Source organism: Carex rostrata, chromosome 3, assembly GCF_964058835.1.
Source record: "Carex rostrata chromosome 3, lpCarRost1.2, whole genome shotgun sequence".
NCBI lineage: Eukaryota > Viridiplantae > Streptophyta > Magnoliopsida > Poales > Cyperaceae > Carex > Carex rostrata.
Window position 1 is genome coordinate 12,544,038 of NC_135920.1, and position 20,356 is coordinate 12,564,393.

The window sequence follows — 20,356 nt, forward strand, 5'->3', positions numbered from 1 at the left end:
AGTTTATACTTTATGGTATTACATATTATAATAGACAAAGAGCAATTAATTTTATAAGGTAAATGAAGTCAATATACATATTTAAACATTTTATAATTATAATAATAATCAAAATCAGCTTTCAATTGAAATGAACGATAATAATTTTACAAATGAATACTATAAAAAGAGTAATCAAAATGAAGAATTAGTATTTGAATATTTCTCGATATAGAATGATAGAATAAATCACAAATAAAAATAGAAGCATATAGTTTGGTTTAGTATACTTATCGTAAAAGACCATGTAGCATTAGAAATAAGAATAGAAGTACAGAAGTTCATATAAATTGCAAAAAAAAAAACATGTAGCATAGCGGTAGCTATAGCGGGTCTCATATAGCGGTAATAGCGGTCAGCTATTATAGCTATAGCGGTCGTAGCTGAGTTAGCGCAATTTTATCTCATAGCTTAGCGTTTATGGTTCGGAAAAGCTATAGCGCTGCTATAGCTAGCTATTTAGAACCCTGATTAAATCAATAATTTATCTCTTGTAAGTTGTAATTGTTGATCTATTGTGGTATTAAATATGTCTACTTGATAATGATGTCATACGGTGGTATTGCTTTCTTGCTACAAGATGGAATAACGAAATTTTACAGTAAAGTTCTTTAAAAAAGATATATTATATATTACTTAAAAAAAATAAGTTATAGATGCTCATTAAATCAACCATTCATATCTTGTAATTGTTAATGTATTGTGACATCAAATATGTGTACTTGATAATGATGTCTTACGGTGGTAATTCTTTTCAAAAAAAAAAAAAAATCACATGTACATCATTATTGCACGTCTCTGTATTATATATTTTTTAATATAATAAATGCCTGAAATCAAGAAAAATCCGGATGCACGCGTCGCGTCGTCAACGAAAGCACGATATATACGATGTATGTATTGTATATCCATGAAAAGGGAATGTCGGACAACAAAAGGCAACAGTGCATTTATTAGCGTACTTTGATTAAAAATAATAATAATATCAAATTCAGCAATTTTTTGTGTATAGCTTGAGAATTAATTAATTAGTTGAGATGAGAAGGCAAAATAACAAACAAGCACAAAAATGAAATACATCGACTCCAGGCGTAAAGGTTTTAACAGAGCACTTTTGATGTTATGCAGTGCACGGACTGTATAATTAAACAGTCTTGTATATGACTCGTCCGCTGTATGAAGGAAAAACTACTCTGTGCTGTCTAGTCCGTATTCTCTGAGATAACTGAAATTTTCATTTTTATCTCAAAATCAGATCATATTTCAATTCGGAGCCTGTTTGTAAATTGTAATGTACGGAATAATATTAATAAGAAATGAGTTACTTTGAAATTCGTGCTTTAAGAATTTGAACGGTTCAATTTTTTTACAAATCACTTCAAATTTTGCAATATCTCAGATAAACGTGGTAAGATTAACATGCTAGGTGTTGACGTGTTTTGCAATAGTCTTGTCCCACAAAAATACAAAAGAACAGAGATATCCAGAAATCCAAGGTTTTGGAGCTGGTAGCCTCTCAGATCAAATGTTTAGAGAAGAATTGACAGATGAAGATTTATTAGATGATTAGTAGTCTTTCCGTTTTGCCGACTGTGTGGTTCTTGATATGCTTGTTTAGTGGTTTTTGTTTGATTGATAGTGGTTATTACTTAGTTGAATATTCTTTGCATGTTTTCGGTCTTTTAGATGTTGATACTAAAGACTCAGGACTCGATATATACCGAAGAAGGGCTAGGGCTATTGACCTATTGACTTGAGATTCATCGTGTTTGATATTGGTACTTATTTTCAATACCATATGAAGTATGTTTGATTTCAATAAAATAAGTAGTAATACCGCTACTTAAAAAAAAAAAAAAAAAAAAAAGAGAGATATCCAGAAAAGATTTTCAACTTTTCTAATGTATAAATTTTGAAAAGAATAAAAAATCCTGAATCATATTTGTTTTCTTTTAATCACGCTTACGTACAAGAAGAGAATGGAACGAATGATCATTTAAGAACAGAGAAAAGGTAAAGCCCACCTAAAAGCTTTACTGCCTTATAATTCGTACTATCTCCGCTGTCAATTTGTCATAGAATGGAGAGGTCCAGTACCTTTTAACCTTCTTTTGAATATTATTTCTAACAGTTTTGCTAAATATACATATAATAATCCATGGACAGAAAACTTTTTCGAATTATTTTTTAGTTGTAAGTTGTAACTCTGTAAATTATCGAATTAACAAATGTGATTTCAGCAATATGATGATGTTGAAATATGAGGATTAAAATTTCAACCAAAATTATTTTATACTTCAAGAGAAAAGTCACTCCACATGTCACTATTTAAATGAGAAACTATTGTTTTATAATATTTGGTAATACTACTAATCAAAAACACTCTACTTGTTAAATTAAAAAATAACAAACTAAAACTTACTTTATCAAAAAAAACAAACTAAAACTTAAAAAAAAAACAGAGATAAGTTCTAAAACAAATAAAGATATAGTATATTCCTATTAAAAGAAGATAAAACCCAATTTAAGAAAAAAAATTAAGCAATTATGATGTTGAACTTTATATCTTAATTAAGAAGAAAAAGAAATATACTCTCTTTATTTAATATTTTGGCCTTCTTGGTCGTCCCGCGTTGGTGCCTCGTATCAAAACGTGGAGAATCTGATGTTAATGGAATGGAGAAAAATACATCGAGGCTCTAGATAGAGGGGGTGCTGTAAAGCTACCAGACTTGCACCCAACCAGGCCCAGCTATACTTTTCCCGGGAAAAAGTAACAAAGGATTAGATCGCACATTCAACGGTTTCTTCTTCGCAATTTTATTTTCTTTTGATCTTTTCCCTTGTGCCACTAAAACTTCATAAACAAAAAGGAAAGAAAAAAAAAAAAAGCTTTCGGCCCCTAAATCCCTTCTCACTCTCTCTCTCTCTCTCTATCTGTTGATGCGTCTCTCTAGATGTATCAAGCAATGGCGTACACGCGCCATCACTAGTCCATGAAAACCAGACACCTGCGGGTCTGTATCCTGTAAATTTAGTAGGTAATTTTTCTTTCTTTCTGAATTCGAAAAATGTGGTTCTTCTTTTTTGTAATAGATGAGATTCGAATCGATCAAGGTAGAACGAAATCAAAAGATTCGACATTTGATTTCGTTGTGTAATTCGATGCATGTGAGATGTTTAACGCCTTCCCATTTTTTTTTTTCATTTGTTATCGACTAGTATTATTGGAGAAATAAAATTGATGTGCATGCATATATCGTACATGTTTTTGTCTTCCTTGTGTAATTTAATGCAAAAAAGGGAGCTTTCCTTTTTAAACTTTCGGTGGTTTTGGTATCCGATTTAGTGTTTGTTTTGTCTCAAAATTGATTTAGTGGTTTAGATATAAAGGCAAGGTTGTAAAGAGAAAAAGGGTGTGGGGTTAGAGAAATAGTGGAAGTTAAGTTTTGATACCTTTCTTTTCTCCTTAATGCAAGAACAAATGGGGACAGCTCAGGATTTAAGGTTCTATTACTTATAGAGAGAGAGAAAAAAATTCTTACTCAATTAAAGAAGAGCAAATAAAAGCGAGAGAAGAGAATTGGGATTTGGGGGCAATTCGATATCTTTTCCCTGTTTTCTCCTCCTTGCCACCTCTGGATGCCAGTGGGTGAAGCTGTTTGATTTACCCTGAAGGGAATTTTCTAAACTCGAGGTACTTAATCGCATAATTTGCATTTTTTTTTTGTTGTTTTTTTTTTCAAAAAGTTTCTGTTCTTTCATTATTTGATTTGATTTGTTTTGATTTATTCCATACGCGGCCCTTTGTAAAATCTATTGTTTTGTGTTTTATTTGGCTCATCGCAACACCCAATACATGCACTGTGAAGGCTAGTAATTTCTAAAGAATACTTTTCTGAGATTTAAAGAGTACTTCTTCAAACTTTATTATTTTTAAGTATTCTAAGAAGAAAAATAGTTATTGCTACATGTTTCCTAATTTTGTACATGAGCAATTGAAGGTTCAGAGTTAAAAAATTCTCTATCAAATTTCATACTTGCTTTATCTCTGTACAATTGAATCTTATGTTAAGAAAATAATAATAAGCATCATATGTGCCCCTTGATAAATTTGAAGTACCATCTAAGAGCCACCCCCATACAGCATCAGATATATCTAATGTACCTCCATTAATGCTGAACTTATCATCTAGACTTTTTGTTTCTTATATCTTCATAAACAAACAAAACTCTATCGTCTCTTGGTGTAATAAAAAATAGAGGATGAGTTGGTAGTATTGGCATGTTTAATGGTGAGATGCAAGTTTTACAGGGTTACCACAGAGCGATGCTTCCCCTACTTTGCATTCATGGCGATTCTCATTTTACAAAATATACACAAAATTTCCCTTTTTACATCTGATTTTCTTCTGAACTTATATCGAGGTTCTAACATTCATGATGTATTTTCAGGAAGAGTGTAAGCTTTTCTTTTTTTATCGAAAGAAAGAAAAATGGGCAAAAGAAACAGTAGTAGGCTGGAAGCTGGCAATGGAAACATTGGTTGCATGTGGGGCCTCATTCGCATGCTTCACTTCAGGCGGGACCCAAAGATGCTTCTTGACCAAAGAGAAGGCAGCCGTCAGTATTTCAGTAAGTTTTAATTTGTTAAAAGGGCAAATCAGTCAATTTAGGCTGCATGAGAACATTTCTTTTATGTGTGTACATGTGTGTTTATGTAAGAATGGGAGCTATGCTCTTTGAGATGTACTTAAGTTAGGACATTCTTTTGCATGCAACTAGCATTGAGCAGGTAGAAAGAACTAATGGGCAGTTAACTTCGGTAAAAAAAATATATATTGTATATTTGGGAAAAATTTATCAATTTATAAAGGATGGTGGTCTCCTGGCTGGATAGCTAATTAGTTTGGAAAAAATCTCCTTTTTGGATAGGAAGGAAAAATTTATTTGAGCAGCTAATCCTGCGTTGATAACATGCTACTCGGAAATGAGTTATTATTTAATGTAATTTATAATTTTATATACTTGCTTTACAATTTAGTAATTGAATAATGAATGGTTCCTCTTTCCATACAGTCAATAGATATTCAAAAGGCATTAAATCAGGCGATTTTGATGAAATAAATGAGGAAGATGATGTAAGTATCCCCCCCCCCCCCCCCCCCCCCCCCCCCTTCTTTTTAAATATTGCTGAAAAAGTATTGTTAGTCCCCTTAGGCTTGTGTTTCCCAAAAAAGAAAAAAAGAGAGAGAGAGAGGCTCAGTCAGCCTTCAGAAAAAAAATGAATCTGTCGCATCTTTAAGAAAATTTCAAAATTAATTTGGTACTTGTTCAGGATGCTGACCTGTCAGAAACAAAGCCCACAGTGAAGAAACTAATGGAGAAGGAGATGACTCGGGGCAAAACAGGGAAAAGAAAAATACCCAGTGACGAAATTGATAAAATCCTTTCTGACTGGGGGCACAAGATCGAGCCTGACAATAAGAAATCCAAGAAAAGAAAACCCAAATCCAATTCGAAGCCAAAGCCTAACCCTATTTCTAACTCTAACAACACTAATTCAATTGAAAGTAGTGACCTCGAGGTAGTAATAGCCTCATTTCTAGTAGAGATTTATAGATATCATAATGAGTGCCAACTTTGTAAGAATAAAAGCGGCTTATGCCCGACTCTTAAATCCGTTGTTTATTCCAAGCTTAATGACCTCAGCACAGTATCAGAAGATGGAACAATAATTGGTGAGAGGCACCTAAGCAACACTGGAGTTTCTCAATCGAAAGAATTCATGAATGCACTGGAAATACTTGGTTCAAATAAGGAATTGTTTCTGAAAATTTTACAAGACCCTGATTCACATGTTTTGGAGAAAGTTCAAGAAATAAATGAAAAGATAGATATGAAAAAGTTTTCCAGGAGAAAGGAAGAGGAAAAAGTTCAAGAAATTAATGAAAAAAGAGACATGAAAAGGTTTTCCAGGAGAAAGGAACAGGAGGATAAAACCGGCAATTCACCAATGGTCAGTAAAATAGTGGTTCTGAAACCAAAAGCAACAAAACCAAATTATGATGCAAAAGCCGCCTCACATTTTTCATTTAGAGAGGTCAAAAGGAGACTTAGACAAATAATTGGGGAGACTGTTAAGGAGAGAAAGGATCCACACCTATTTAAAATTGTAAATGGTACAAACAAACCTTACCGGCAGGTGCATGCAACAGTTGGGTCTTCATTTTATGAAGAGGCCAAGAAGCATCTAACTGAGATACTGAGAAATGGAAACGAAGCTAAAAATTTGACAAGCGAGCACGTGTCAATACCGTTGGGAAAAATTCTAACGGAGAGTAATTTAGAATTGAATTGGGAGAAGAAGATAGAGAAAGATGAAAGTTCCATTGAAAGTGTATTCCTGACAAAAGAGGGTTTAGAGAGCATTGTTTCTGTCAAAGAACAGAATCAAGAGATAAGTATAAAAAATGAGAGTACCAATTCCGAGACACATATAGATGCTTTCCGTGAAGAAATGACAGGCAAAGGTAAATTTTATAAATGAATTTAGTTCTCACAAAGACATGTATGTTACAGGCAGGTAATTTGCTGGTACCAGTCTGAATACCTCAGCCCTTTGTGCTTAATTTTTTTTCTTGTTTTGGTTTGTTTGGTACTTGTGCAAAAATTGAGCTCAAATCGACGTTAATGTACACATATTTGTACAGATAAGGATTAATTGGGATAAGTTTGTGTGAATTTGGGTGAATTGACCCTTTAGCATGGGTAGTAGTACGAATCTGGCTCTGCTCGGGAATATATGGGGACAAAACAGGTTTACAGTGCTTAAATTGCAAATTCTACTAAATTTTAATCTTGTTTACCTGAGAGAAAGCTATTAATTACTTGTAGGAACTGTAGATACTATAGAGATTGAAATTGAAGATAGTGCCGAAAGCATTTCTATTGTTGATGCTCCTGAGGAAGCTATCAGCCGTGAATGCACAACTTCAAGTGAAACATCAAAGGAAGATCCCATGCCAGTAAGCAGTAGTTCTAGTACATAAAAAAAAATTCCTCACCATTTTCAGTATTTACTATTATTCAAGATTTTCCTGTTTCAATTTTTCTTTCTTTTCAGAATATGCAGTTTTCATTTTTTTAATGTATTATCAAATTAACCATGTTACATTTTTAATGATTTATACCTAACTGAAATTTATTGCTTGAAGGGATTGACTGAGGAGTTCAAACAGTCAGAGGAAGAGTTAATTGAAGAATTAAACCCCATCATTTCTGATTCTGTGGAAAATGGTATAATAGAAGAGCCAGAGTGTCACAGTCCAGAGCCGAGCACCTCATACTCATGTAAAGAGAGCTATACTGAAAAGACAGATCAGCCCAGCCCGATATCTGTTCTTGAGCCATTTTTTTCTGATGACGTGCCAAGTCCAAATTGCAAAATCACAGATCACGGTATTGACTTCTTTCTCTATTTATATCAAGTTCTACCATGTCAGATGTATCTTTCATCAGCCTTGTTGGTGCTTAATATTAATTTTAGCTTAAATTGAAGCTAAATTAGGTTAAACTGAATCTTAATTGAGGTTTATTCAACCAATCTACCTAAATGGCAATTCCATTGCTGAATTAAGTATTGATCAAGGAACCTAAGTATGCATTCATGTTACGACAAATTTAAACAAACATTACCTTTTCTCCTTTTTTTAATAATATGCAGATAAGTTACATCGAAGCCTGTCACTAGCCCGGTTAAATCTAACATCATTACTGGAAGATGTCAGTGCAAGGTCTGAATTCATAGAATCAGTTCTGGAATCGTCTGGATTATGTAAAGAGGAGAGCTTAGATAGATGGTACCGGGAAGAAGAACTTCTAGAACCTTCATTTTTTTATCAGTTAGACATATCACCCAACCAAGAAGACGACTCAAAGCTCCTCTTTGATTGCATATGTGAAGTTCTGACAGAGATGCAATATAGATACTTCAGATTTCCACAACAAGTGCATGTCAGAAGAAAAAACCTTTTACATGAAGTGTGTCAAGGGGTTGGTTGGCATCTCCGAAATAAGAACGCATTCGTGTTAGATCACCTTATTAGAAATGACTTGGATCGTGGCAATTGGTGTGACCAAAGGGAGGAAACTGAAGGCATTGTTGCTGAGATATGGGATGAGTTAATAGATGACTTGCTAGAAGAAACAGTGTTCGATCTATGGCTGTGAATTTCTACTTAGTAAATGAGTGTTCTTATATGTATATTGACCATAGATAGAGCGTCTTCTATAGCTAATGGTGACATAATGGGATGTGTATTTGTTAGGGTCTCGGTTGAATGGCACGGTGCCATCGATACCAAAGATGAAGTTTCTATTTTGGCAGAAACTTCAAGTTGTTTTCCTTAGATTGATTTTTTTGCCTTCACAAAGTATGAGTGTGCTAGTGTGTGCTAAATAAATGTTGCTCTACTGATTTTGTTATTCTTTTTTAACATAAGAAGATAAAGAGAGGTTGGTTTAATTAAAATGTTTTCTTATCTTTGGAAATAGTGCCCTATAATTCTTAAGTTTAGATATAAAATTGATGGATAGGAATTCATGAGCGATCAAATTTGGATAACCGTTAAAATTATTATCAGCTGTTAGAAAGAAATTACAAAGTTACACATGCTTACCCATCACTTTTTAATTGTCCAAATTTGATGGGTAAAACTAAACTATCTAGATTTTGCAATTACAAAGTGATAAACTGTTAGAACAATGCTTTTACTATTAGTTAGTTATTTTAGCTGTCCGAAACTTTCAAGGACAAATAATATTTTTTCTCATTTTCAAAAGAACCGACTAATTTTTTTGTCTTTCTGATTGATGGATTATATGTAAATGATATGTTAGCACCAAAGTTCAGCCCAATATCCCAATCAAGTTCAGCCCAACACTTACATAGTCTTTCTCGCTATTTCCTTATAATAGTATTTTAATTAGTTAAGTTATTATCGGTTTTATCACATCATGTCATGTTACATGTGCCGATTTTTTTAAAAATATCCACTAAAAAAAATATTTTATTAAAAATAATCAGGTTTCAGCAAAATTTTTAAAAATATCCAAATCGCGGATTTTTTCCGCGCTCCGGAATTTTTATTCCGGGCCGCGGAAAAAATTCGCGCCCCGAAAATAAAAAATAAAAAATTAATTTTTTTTTCCGAGAGCGGATATTTTCTGCGGGCCGGATTTTTTTTTTTTTTTTTTTAGAGTTTGGAGTTAGGAAAATAATGTTTTTTTGGGAATTTTTTGTCCAACTTTGCACCCCTGATTAACATATCAAAACACCTTCAAAAAGCATGAAAATTTACCGACATTCATTCTTGACTTCATAGAATAAGACTGTGAAGTTTCATAGAAAATCTCAAAACAGATCGTGAGATATCGGCTCTCAAAAATTGCCCGAACTGCTGAAGGAGTGCTTCTGAGTCCAACTTTGCACCCCTGATTAACATATCAAAACACCTTCAAAAAGCATGAAAATTTACCGACATTCATTCTTGACTTCATAGAATAAGACTGTGAAGTTTCATAGAAAATCTCAAAACAGATCGTGAGATATCGGCTCTCAAAAATTGCCCGAACTGCTGAAGGAGTGCTTCTGAGCCCAACTTTGCACCTCTGGTTAACATATCAAAGCACCTTCAAAAATCATGAAAATTTACCGACATGTATTCTTGATTTCATAGAACAAGACTGTGAAGTTTCATACAAAATATCAAAATAGACCATGAGATAATGAAACATAACAAAACTGAAAACTGAAACATAATAAAACATATACTAAGAAGATAATAAAACTGAACATAACAAATCAAAATTCAAACATAACAAAACTGAACTCTCTCTGAATGAATGCTTCTAAACCCAAATTTGCATCTCTGATTAACATATCAAAACACCTTCAATCATGAAGCACTCCTTCAGCAATTCAGGCAATTTTTGAGAGCCGATATCTCACGGTCTGTTTTGAGATTTTGTATGAAACTTCACAATATTGTTCTATGAAATCAAGAATACATGTTGGTAAATTTTTATGATTTTTGAAGGTGCTTTGATATGTTAACCAGAGGTGCAAAGTTGGGCTAAGAAGCACTCCTTCAGCAGTTCGGACAATTTTTGAGAGCCGATATCTCACGATCTCTTTTGATATTTTATATGAAACTTTACAGTCTTGTTCTATGAAGTCAAAAATGCAAGTCGGTAAATTTTCATATATTTTGAAGGTGCTTTGATATGTTAACCAGAGGTGCAAAGTTGGGCTCAGAAGCACTCCTTCAGCAGTTCGGGCAATTTTTGAGAGCCGATATCTCACGATTTGTTTTGAGATTTTCTATGAAACTTCACAGTCTTATTCTATGAAGTCAAGAATGCATGTCGGTAAATTTTCATGATTTTTGAAGGTGTTTTGATATGTTAATCAGGGGTGCAAAGTTGGACAAAAAATTTCCAAAAAAACATTATTTTCCTAACTCCAAACTCTAAAAAAAAAAAAAAAAAAAAAAATCTGGCCCACGGAAAATATCCGCGCTCGGAAAAAAAAATTAATTTTTTTTTTGGGGCGCGAATTTTTTCCGCAGCCCGAAATAAAAATTCCGGAGCGCGGAAAAAATCCGCGATTTGGGTATTTTTTAAAATTTTGCTGAAACCTGGTTATTTTTAATAAAATATTTTTTGAGTGGGTATTTTTAAAAAAATCGGTACATGTGTTAGTCACATTACGTTCATTTACAATGTATTTCTCTTTAATAAAAACGACCATATCATGCGATTATTTTTTCCAACATTTATTTATTTATTTATTTTAAATTTTTTTTGCAATTTTTTTATATTTTTATTTCTTTATTTTAATTTACTTTGCAATATATTTTTATATTTTAGCATCTTCTTATATTTTTTAATATAAATTTAAAATCTGGAAACAAAAATAAAGGGTGGCTAGTCGCATCACATGTGATCAAGACGTGACCACGTGTGACGTAATTGTCTTCTATTATTTTAGTGATATGACGTTACGTTACGTCGCATTTTTTTTCTTCGCTACTTGTAAGTCGTGTTTCGTTCTCTCTCTCTTTTGAAAATCTGGCAGTGGTTGCTTAGGTGTGATTTTATTATAACAGTAAAAGTTTTCAGTACATCATGTTTGCATGTCTGGTTCTCTGATCAGATGGTGATACTTTCCATGTCTTCCCGGGTCATAGCATGACATCCATAGACTGGTCTCCTCCACAATTCGACTAACCACAACTGTCATTGGCATTAGAATTCCATAAAAAGATCTATTGTTTCTTTGCTTCCATATCTACCAACACGTGCACATGAATAGAGAGTCCCATAATTTTCGGTACCTCTCCCCTTCCATCTCAACCTGTTGCCTCGATCGCACTACAATCTCTTCAATTGTCTGTCTTGGTATCATCACTCTAAACCCATAGTGTGGCCAACCTCAAACCAAATCTGCACTGCATTGGGGCATAGAAACAGCAGGTGCAGTGCTGATTCTGATGGACAATTAAGACACATCAGACAAGTGTTGTGAACCCCCATATGCCTTCTTACCATAACCTCTCCAGTGAGTATTTTTTTCCTTTATCATTAGATAAGTAAATATTCGAACTGTTGGGGGGATTAGCAGCTTCCATACATACGCATGATCAAAGTTTATCTTCCCTCCCGTGACCAGTATCTTGTATACCGAGCTTGCAGTGTAATTTCGTGTCGGTGTCCATCTCCACAACATCACATCTGTTCCTTCTTGAAGGCGTATATTCAACTGAATTTCTGGTAACAAGAGGTGTACAATTGGCACTGCGTCTTTAAGAGAGATCTTGGGTTGGGTGGGCTTTTGACCCGATTCGAGCCTAGTGATTAATGCATTGCCATGCCATGCATCAAACTAGAAAGATATTGCCGCCCCTGTTCCAACCTCCCATTTAGTAGACCATCTAAAAATTGGTAGAAGTCGCACTAATGCATTCCAGAAAAAGGAACCATATACCATCCAGAAGTTCGGACCCATTTCGTATAATCCAGTCCATTTCAGTACCGTTACTGTTTCTGTCCATAGACATGTTTGTGAAGATCATGTATTCCTATTCCTCTCATTTCATACAGTGCACATATCGCCTCTCAGTTTAGTAGAGATATAGCTCGCCCCTCCATTTCATTTCTTCCCCACAGGAACGCCCTTCTAATTGCATTAATCCGTTGTATGACCCATTTTGGTAGCTTGAAGCACATCATATAATATACCGATACGGCTGAGAGTACCGAATTAACCAATTGCAATCTCCCTCCCCTTGATATAATTTTACCTTTCCATCCTTCCATTCTCTTCTCTAACTTCTCAATTAAAGGTAAGAAATCTGATCTGTTATGCCTATATATCGACATGGGATTAGCTTTGTCTACCAATCGGCATCTTTTTCTGACTAAACATTAGGATTAGCTTTGTCTCCCAAACCCCTCTTCTATCCAAATTGAAAGGCACAAAGCTACTCTTGTCATAGTTTACCTTCAATCACGAGATGTTCGCAAACAATCTTAGGATTATCTTAAAAGTGATAAGAGTTTTGGAGCTTGCATTTGCTATAATAGCGGTATCATCCGCGTATTGAAGCGCGTATATGGCTTGCGAGCATCTGTTTGTCAGGGGTTCGGATAGAAGATCATTTGCTGCCCTAATCATCCTATGGAACACATCTACAGCTATTATGAATAGCATTGGAGAGATCGGATCTCCTTGCCATAATTCGCGCTTGTGTCGAAAGAATTATGTATTTTCTCCATTAACAACAATTCTGGAATGAGAGGTAGTCAACACTGTTTGGATCCATCCCATCCACCTCAACGAAAAACCTCTTGCCTTCATAACCTCATTAAGGAAACCCTAATCAATCGAATCAAAAGCCTTAGCAAAGTCTATCTTAGCAAAGATCGCATGGTTACCCGAATTCGAGACATGGTGTAAAATTTCTCTTATTGGCAGAAAGTTTTCAGCTATGTGTCTATCCCGAGTGAAAGCCGTTTGCTTCAATGAGACAAGGTCCGGTAGAACCAACCTTAGTCTATTGGATAGCACCTTCTTTATGATTTTTGGTATCATGTTAATGATGCTAATCGGACGATAGTCACCCATTGTAGCCGCCATTGGTTTTTTCGGAATCATGACAATATTTGCCTTATTGATATTTGTTAGATCCAGTGATCCCTCCCAGAACTCATCAAACATTTTAAACACATCTGCTTTCAATACTTGCCAGTTATCCTTAAAGAACTTATGTGAAAGGCCATCCGGGCCCGACGCTTTGTCATTTGCTAACTGCTTGACTGCATTGTGAATTTCAAGTTACGTGAATGGCTGTTGCAAATGGCTTAAATCCGGCTACTGCTCTGAGTATAGTGCAGTTGGTTCAAAGGGGAGAGAGTGTACCTGTGTACCAAGGAGCGCCTTCATGTGTGTGTAAAAGGCTCTTCTATCTGCGCTTCATCTATCTCAAGCTGCCTGACCGCATTCTTTTTTGCCCTTGAGGAAGCATAGGCGTGAAAGAATCTAGTGTTGCGATCTCCATTTATCAACTAATTACATCGTGACCTCTGGTGCCATTTAATTTCCTGATTATTCGCTAGCTCATATGCCTTCTCTCTGATTTTTTGCCTAAATACAAATTCCCTCCTATCAAGCTTCATCTTTTCTTCTATTCTATCAAAGAACAGTATTGACATTTTGCAATATTGTTACTCATCATCCATTTGCACAAATCAGCTTCTATGCCACTGTTTCATTGTTTGGTGCAGCTTCTCAACTTTCATTTCAAAATTCCTCTTTGCCCCCTCCTTGCTCTGTTGTTGAATTAGCTCCCCAGATGGTATGCACCGCCTTATGAGCAAACTCATATTGGAACCAAAATCTCTCTAGCCTTAGCAGTGCCTTACACGCTTGTGGAGTCTTGCAATGTAACAAAATCGGCACGTGATCCGAGACGATTGTCTCCAAAGCCGTGAGGTTAATAATCGGGTACATCAGTGCCCATTCTGAAGAAAGGAAAATTAGATTCAACTTGGAAAAAATAGGCTCGGGTTGCATATTAGACCACGTGTAGTCCTTGTTTTGTAACTGAACATCCATAAGATTAAGATCTCTGATTAGATCATTAAACTCAAACATAAGTCCGAAATTTCTCATATTTTCGGATCTATCAACCGGCCAACGAACTAAATTGAAATCTCCGGCCATTATCCATGGGAGATTTACATTGTCTGCTAATTGTCTGAGTTCCTGTATAAATTTCATATTCTGGTCATCCCTACTCGGTCCGTATACCGCCATGACTGCAAAGGTGGTACCCATTGCTTGTTGACTCAACACCACTGTAGTCATGTGCCTTGTTGCAAATGAGTTTATCAGAGTATATGTATGCTTCCAAGCAATAAACACCCCCCCAGCTGAGTTTATGGCATCAATTACTACACATCTTGTTTCAAAAAAATTTGGCAAAACACTCGCCGCATAAGCAAAATCAAATTTATTTCACTGTCTCTTGGACACACACAATATCACATCTTGACCTCCTAATAACATTCTTAACAACATTATATTTTTTCACATCACCTAATCTTCTTGCATTCCACGACAATATTTTAAGTTTTTTGAGATACATTAAAAACAAAATAAAATAACAAGCACTTGGACTAAGCACTACCATTCTTCTACATGTCCCCCTGGACCTCATCCGACTCACTGTCATCTTCTGAGTCATCAAAATGGAGATGTGAGTTAGTGCGCATAGCATCATTTTCTTCTTCCTAACTGTTTTCTTCCTCTTCTGACTGCGGCAAGTGTGTTTTCACGGCTCTGTGTAAATTATCCTCCTCAATTATTCTTACTACATCATCTGACTTAACTCCACAGCCCTTTGCTACTTCTTTGTAGTGATTATAGTCAACATGGGCTTCAAAAAATCCTTTAGCATTTTTAATGAGATCCACATCTCTTTTCTTTTCTCCAGTTGTTCTTTCATTTGATGATGGCCCATGCCCATATTTCATCCCAACACTTAGAGATTTTCTTCTCTATTTTACAGATTTCCTTAGCTGCACAATGGGGGCAGTGAGCTGTATTCCTTCTTCTCCACTCAAAGTTCCTTCATTAATTGCCCCCTGCTCTCTGTACCCGAACTTTGCCCCAAAAATCCTTCTTTGTCAGGCATTGAGTCCCGCGCACAGTACTTCGTACTCGAATTCGGTCCCTGTTCCACACATGGGATTGAGTTGGTGTGGTCCTGTGTTAACCCCTCCTGTCGAATCTCTGCCATATTGATAGTAGCAGGTTCGTTTTGTTCATCATGCTAACCCGCTTCCCACCTCATCTTGTTCTACCTCTGCTCCCTCTTTTTCCTCACCCAACCCATCAACATCTACGGCTGATGTGTAGTCCTGTTCCTCAATTACCTCCTTTAGCACAGTAGCCGTTTGTCCTTCCAAACCAAGGACTAAGATTTCAGGTTGTGGCCCCATTTCAATTGCCTTTTGTGTGTCGGATTGCAAATTCCTCCTGGAATGACCCACATCACTAGAATTGTCTTGCTTTGGATTGGCAGTTTGATTCTATATGGTCTCTCCTTGTACATCTTTTTGTGCCAGGTTTTCAAGGTGCCCCTTTGGCTTACCGGAGCTTTGGCCAGCAACGCTTCTTTCTAACTCTAAAATCTGCTTGAGTTTTTTAGGCAATGCCTCCACATCTCTATCTCGGCAAATTTCCAGTAATACATTGCATGACATACATATCATTTCATCTCCTTCCTCCATCTCATCCTCATCACCATCAAAGGTCTGAACCACCTTCCCTTTCTCCTTTGGTTTGGCCGGCTTATTGAATATTCTAGCCGGTTGTGGAAAATCCTCTTCCTTGTACAATTGAGTTTCACACCAATTTATCACCTTAATCTCTACTTCATGTTCAATCCCCATTGCTACCATGGTTACCTCTTGGGGAATATCCTCTAATTTCTCAGTGGCAACAATAGCCGTCCAGTTTGCAATACTAGCCGGGTTTTGCTGTGCCACCGTCCCCAAGTAAACTCCAAATTTACCGACTGCATCTACCACTGCCTTTTCTCTATATAATTTTGGTGGAATATCTATGAGCTCAAGTAATACCTTGAATTCTGGTATGTTCTTCTTACCTTCTTCCAGCGGATCCCACAAACTGAACGACAACCCTTCTTCCCAAACCTCGTAAGGGATGGCTTCTATGAGTGTTTCCGGTATTAATAATTAGAAATCTCTACTTCGTCATTGCAGTAATTGTGACCTCATGCTCAGGTATTAATTTTGATTTTGCTACCCATTCCGCGATCTTGTCAACCGACAATTCAAAATTAATTGGTATGATACTTGCGTCAACTATCACTGACTGTTGCAGTTAGGTTAACCTCATGCTGGTACTCATTATCACAGTCAATGTCAATGAAGCACTTTACCTTGAGTGGTATATCCACTGGTAGAGCCGGCGGGTTGAGCGGCCTCGGGCCCGTCAGGAGTTCATTGAATGTGAGTTGCCTGACCTTTTCAGTGTTGCTTAGTGGCCCTGTTGGCATAGGTGCTTGCTTTTTGTCCTTCTCCTTGCAAGAGTTTCCTGTGTGCCCACTTTTCCAGCATCAACCACATTTAGGTGGGTTGCGGCAGATCGCGATGGAGTGCCCTGTCCGGCATCACCGAAAGCATCTGCCCTTCCATTCAACAAACTTTGGTGAAGTCGGGAAGCATAACGGTGTAGGGCTGTGAGGGGATAAGTAGTAAGCTGGAGAGCAGGGTGATGTAGGGGGGGCTGCTTGCTGGTGTGTTTGCCAGAGTGGAGGCCGGTGTTGCAGCTGGGGTTGGATTTGCGGTTGGTTGGGGTGGGTTGTTGCGTCTAGCCACCACCTCTACATAGGTGGGATGAGCTTGGTAAGGTTTGTATATTTTCGCCCTAGGCAGATAGACCTCTGGAGTAAGAACTCCTCCTGCTCTCCATTGGTCGAGGTATCCACGCTTCCTTCTAATTAACCACTTGCCACCCCGGTTGCTTGGATGGGTTGCTCGCCAGATTCTTTGCAATTATCACCTTGTGTGCTTCTATTTTTTCCTTCTCTCTCTCTCTCTATCCTCTCTCACAAATTCACTGATCTCTCCCCCCCCCCCTCTCTCTCTCTTGATGTCATTTTCCATGGCATTTTGTGCCTCAAGAATTAATCAATTAGAGTTTTATCTACTTCCAAATGTGTTCCTAGGAGGAGTTAAAGAAAAAACTGTCTATGGATAATTTTAGAGAAATACTCTCGTACTTCATTTTCTTTTACTCACTAAATTTCTCATGTACCTTTGAGAAAAAATCAGATCAATAGTCATAAACCTTTTATATCCAATGCTCGCTCCTCAACATGAGCAGGAAATCACATGGGTGGAACTAAATAACTTTAAATTGAGGGATGAAAAAATTAAGTGTATTCTAAGTTTCTAACCACTGGATTACAAGCACACTCATTTAACATTTTACGAGAAAACTTAAATAAATCAAAACTAAAAAAAAAAATTTCAATATGTATAATTAAATATTTAAAACTATTTGGGTGCCTGAGCAATTGGCTGTAGGTCTATCTTGAGAGCCACCAACACCAACGCAATTCTCGTCATCTTTTCTCATTGTTGCCATCACAGCTGGTCCTCCACCCTTTCCTCTTCCTATGTATTTCTTGTTAGAAAATTCAAGCTATATTAAATTAATTATAAATTATATAAGAGATTATAAATTTCAACAGTAATTTTGAAGCATAGTCATGAGATTAAAAGTTCAATCTTTGTAAAAGTATTCACACGTAGTAGACTTATTTTCACCTGAAATTACCGTAGATTTGGACCTTTTTTTAGAATTTGGATCTACTGCAATTCTAATAAAATAACATGGTTATCCCTCTCTTCCCTCTTTCACTCTCTGCAAAAAAGTAATGAGAGAGATAGAGAGGGAAAGGGATAACATGATCCTGTTATCTTGCTAGAATTGCAGCAGATTCGGACGCCCCTTCTTAAAATGTTTTGACGTTGATTTCTGATACTTACTTGAATGAACAAATTTAAATTTAATTTCAATAATTATTATGAAAAAATGGAGTATAAATTTTATTTTGTGCGTATAAATTGGCTCTTTTCTTTAGCTTGAAAGCAGACAAGACTTTTAATATTTTTTCTCGGTGATTTAGCTGGGCCCAAACCCCAACGAATGTACATAGAGAAAGATTATTAAAGGGGCCCATTTTAGATCGATTAAATCTCCTAATTAAGAATTGGCTTGGACCAATACAAAATTGCAAATTGCAAAAGCACCTACGACGTAATGATTGAATATCCAAAGGAACACAAAAGATAAAAAAGGACAATCAGTGTATCCAAAGGCGTTGTAATTATAAAAAATTTGGAATGCTTCAGAAAATGATGACCATAGAAAACAAATGATAAAATGATACAGTAAAACTAGAGTGTTCTTAAGTTTACCGAGTCTTTTTTTTTTTAACTCAACTCTAAAATCTATCGATTGACTTTAAACGACGAATTCAAACCGTTGAAATCATTTAACCTTACGAGTGATGCGTCTACATGTAAGAATTTTAAAATTTTAAATTAATTTTGTATATAGTCAAGTGGTCAAAAGGCGTCCAAAAATTAAATGCATTACTCATATGATATATTAATTCAACCTTATAATTTTGACCACTTGACTTTGTATTAAATTAATTTAAACTTTAAAAATTTCAGATGTAGATGCATCACTCATATGATAGAAGGATTTTAACGGTTTGAATGTGTTATTTGAAACCAATTCGATAGGTTTTAGAGTTGAGTTCACAAAAAACCATGATAAACTTAGAAACACTCTAGTTTTACTAAATAAGATACTAATATTAGAAAATGTGTTGTCACCTCTTAATATCCACCTTACTATTATTTCTAAATACGTTCAGTAATTAAAGTGTTATACGACATGTGAACATAGTCACATATTTAGTTATTGTAACACTTGACAGTAAACTAGTTATATTTATATATAATGATAATAATAATGACAAAATGACTGTTTTCTAACATAAAATTGATTATTGCTAATAAAAATATTGTTCTTGTATACAGTCAGCGACCTCCTTTTAATATTAACATAATTACAATTCTCAAGATGCGTCTGATAATGATACAAAAGTATAATAATGATCATTTCACTATCGTTAGCTGTGTATTGAAAATTGTAACTGTATATGTTAACTAAAACTATAAAATGTAAACTAAAAAATAGCTATGTGTTTATCAGGATAATATTTTTGTTACAAGTAACTCGGTCCTATTTTTCATGGTTACCTGTTCAAAATTACTAGTTTTGTGTTATGATAATAATCTAAGCGCATAAAATACGACATATATGTTAAAAGAAATTAGTGAGGCTATGGTACTATACATATACATAGCACATATTGATTTGTGCTATAGAATAATATCTTCATTTTTAAATAAGTTTAAATAGTCGATCGAAATCTTTCAACACAATTTTCATATGTAAAAATATAATTATATACTAAATTTTTATTTTTTTAGAATATTTTACTAATATTTTAGATAGGTAAAAAGTATAGAATTTTTATTCAAGTGATTTTCTACCTATCTAAAAAATAGTAAAAATATAAACTAGATCTATAAGTACATTTTCATATGAAGATTATGTTGAACAGTTCAAACTGACTATTTGGACTTTGAAAAAGTATACTTATCTATACTACAAACCAATTTGCACTATGAATAGTACCATAACCTCACTCTAAAAAAATTGAACTAAGTACGATAAAAAAAAAAAAAAAGACTCTTGAAGTCCTAGCTACAATCAGGGGCGGATCTAAGGTTTAGCCAAAGGTGCCTAAGCCATCCCTATGATTGCAAAATTTTAATTATACGTATAGAAATTTAATTGAATTTTTTTTTAACTTTTTATATAGTATAGCCGCACTCAATAAATGACAAATATTTAGTTGTAATCTAGTGGTTAAAGCTCTATTTTGTGGTTGAGAAGTCTTGAGGTTCAAATCTCACTCATTACAACTGTACACTATAATTTTTAGCCACCCCTATCAAAGTTTTCTAATTTCGCCCCTGCTTACAATGGTTAACTTGGTGTGTTTGGTTTGGGTCAAAATAGATCTAACCTAAGAATAGTTTCACTATAAAAAATGTTCGCGATCCAAATACAAAT

The 20,356-nt window shown here is 35.2% G+C and overlaps 1 protein-coding gene across 3 annotated transcripts; it reads left to right on the plus strand.

The window, feature by feature from the left end:
* The first annotated feature begins 2,717 nt into the window (after positions 1–2,717).
* LOC144551566 (uncharacterized) lies at positions 2,718–8,572 on the plus strand. 3 transcript variants are annotated; one of them, XM_078299589.1, is made up of 7 exons: positions 2,718–3,080; positions 4,495–4,674; positions 5,119–5,180; positions 5,378–6,572; positions 6,937–7,067; positions 7,257–7,500; positions 7,766–8,572. In XM_078299589.1, the coding sequence occupies exons 2-7, from the start codon at positions 4,536–4,538 to the stop codon at positions 8,269–8,271; spliced, it is 2,277 nt and encodes a 758-aa protein (XP_078155715.1). In that variant the 5' UTR covers positions 2,718–3,080; positions 4,495–4,535; the 3' UTR covers positions 8,272–8,572. The 3 variants fall into 3 exon arrangements, with proteins under 3 accessions (XP_078155715.1, XP_078155718.1, XP_078155717.1); XM_078299592.1 differs by having other exon boundaries at positions 2,788–3,076; XM_078299591.1 differs by having other exon boundaries at positions 3,070–3,736.
* Positions 8,573–20,356: the final 11,784 nt, after the last annotated feature.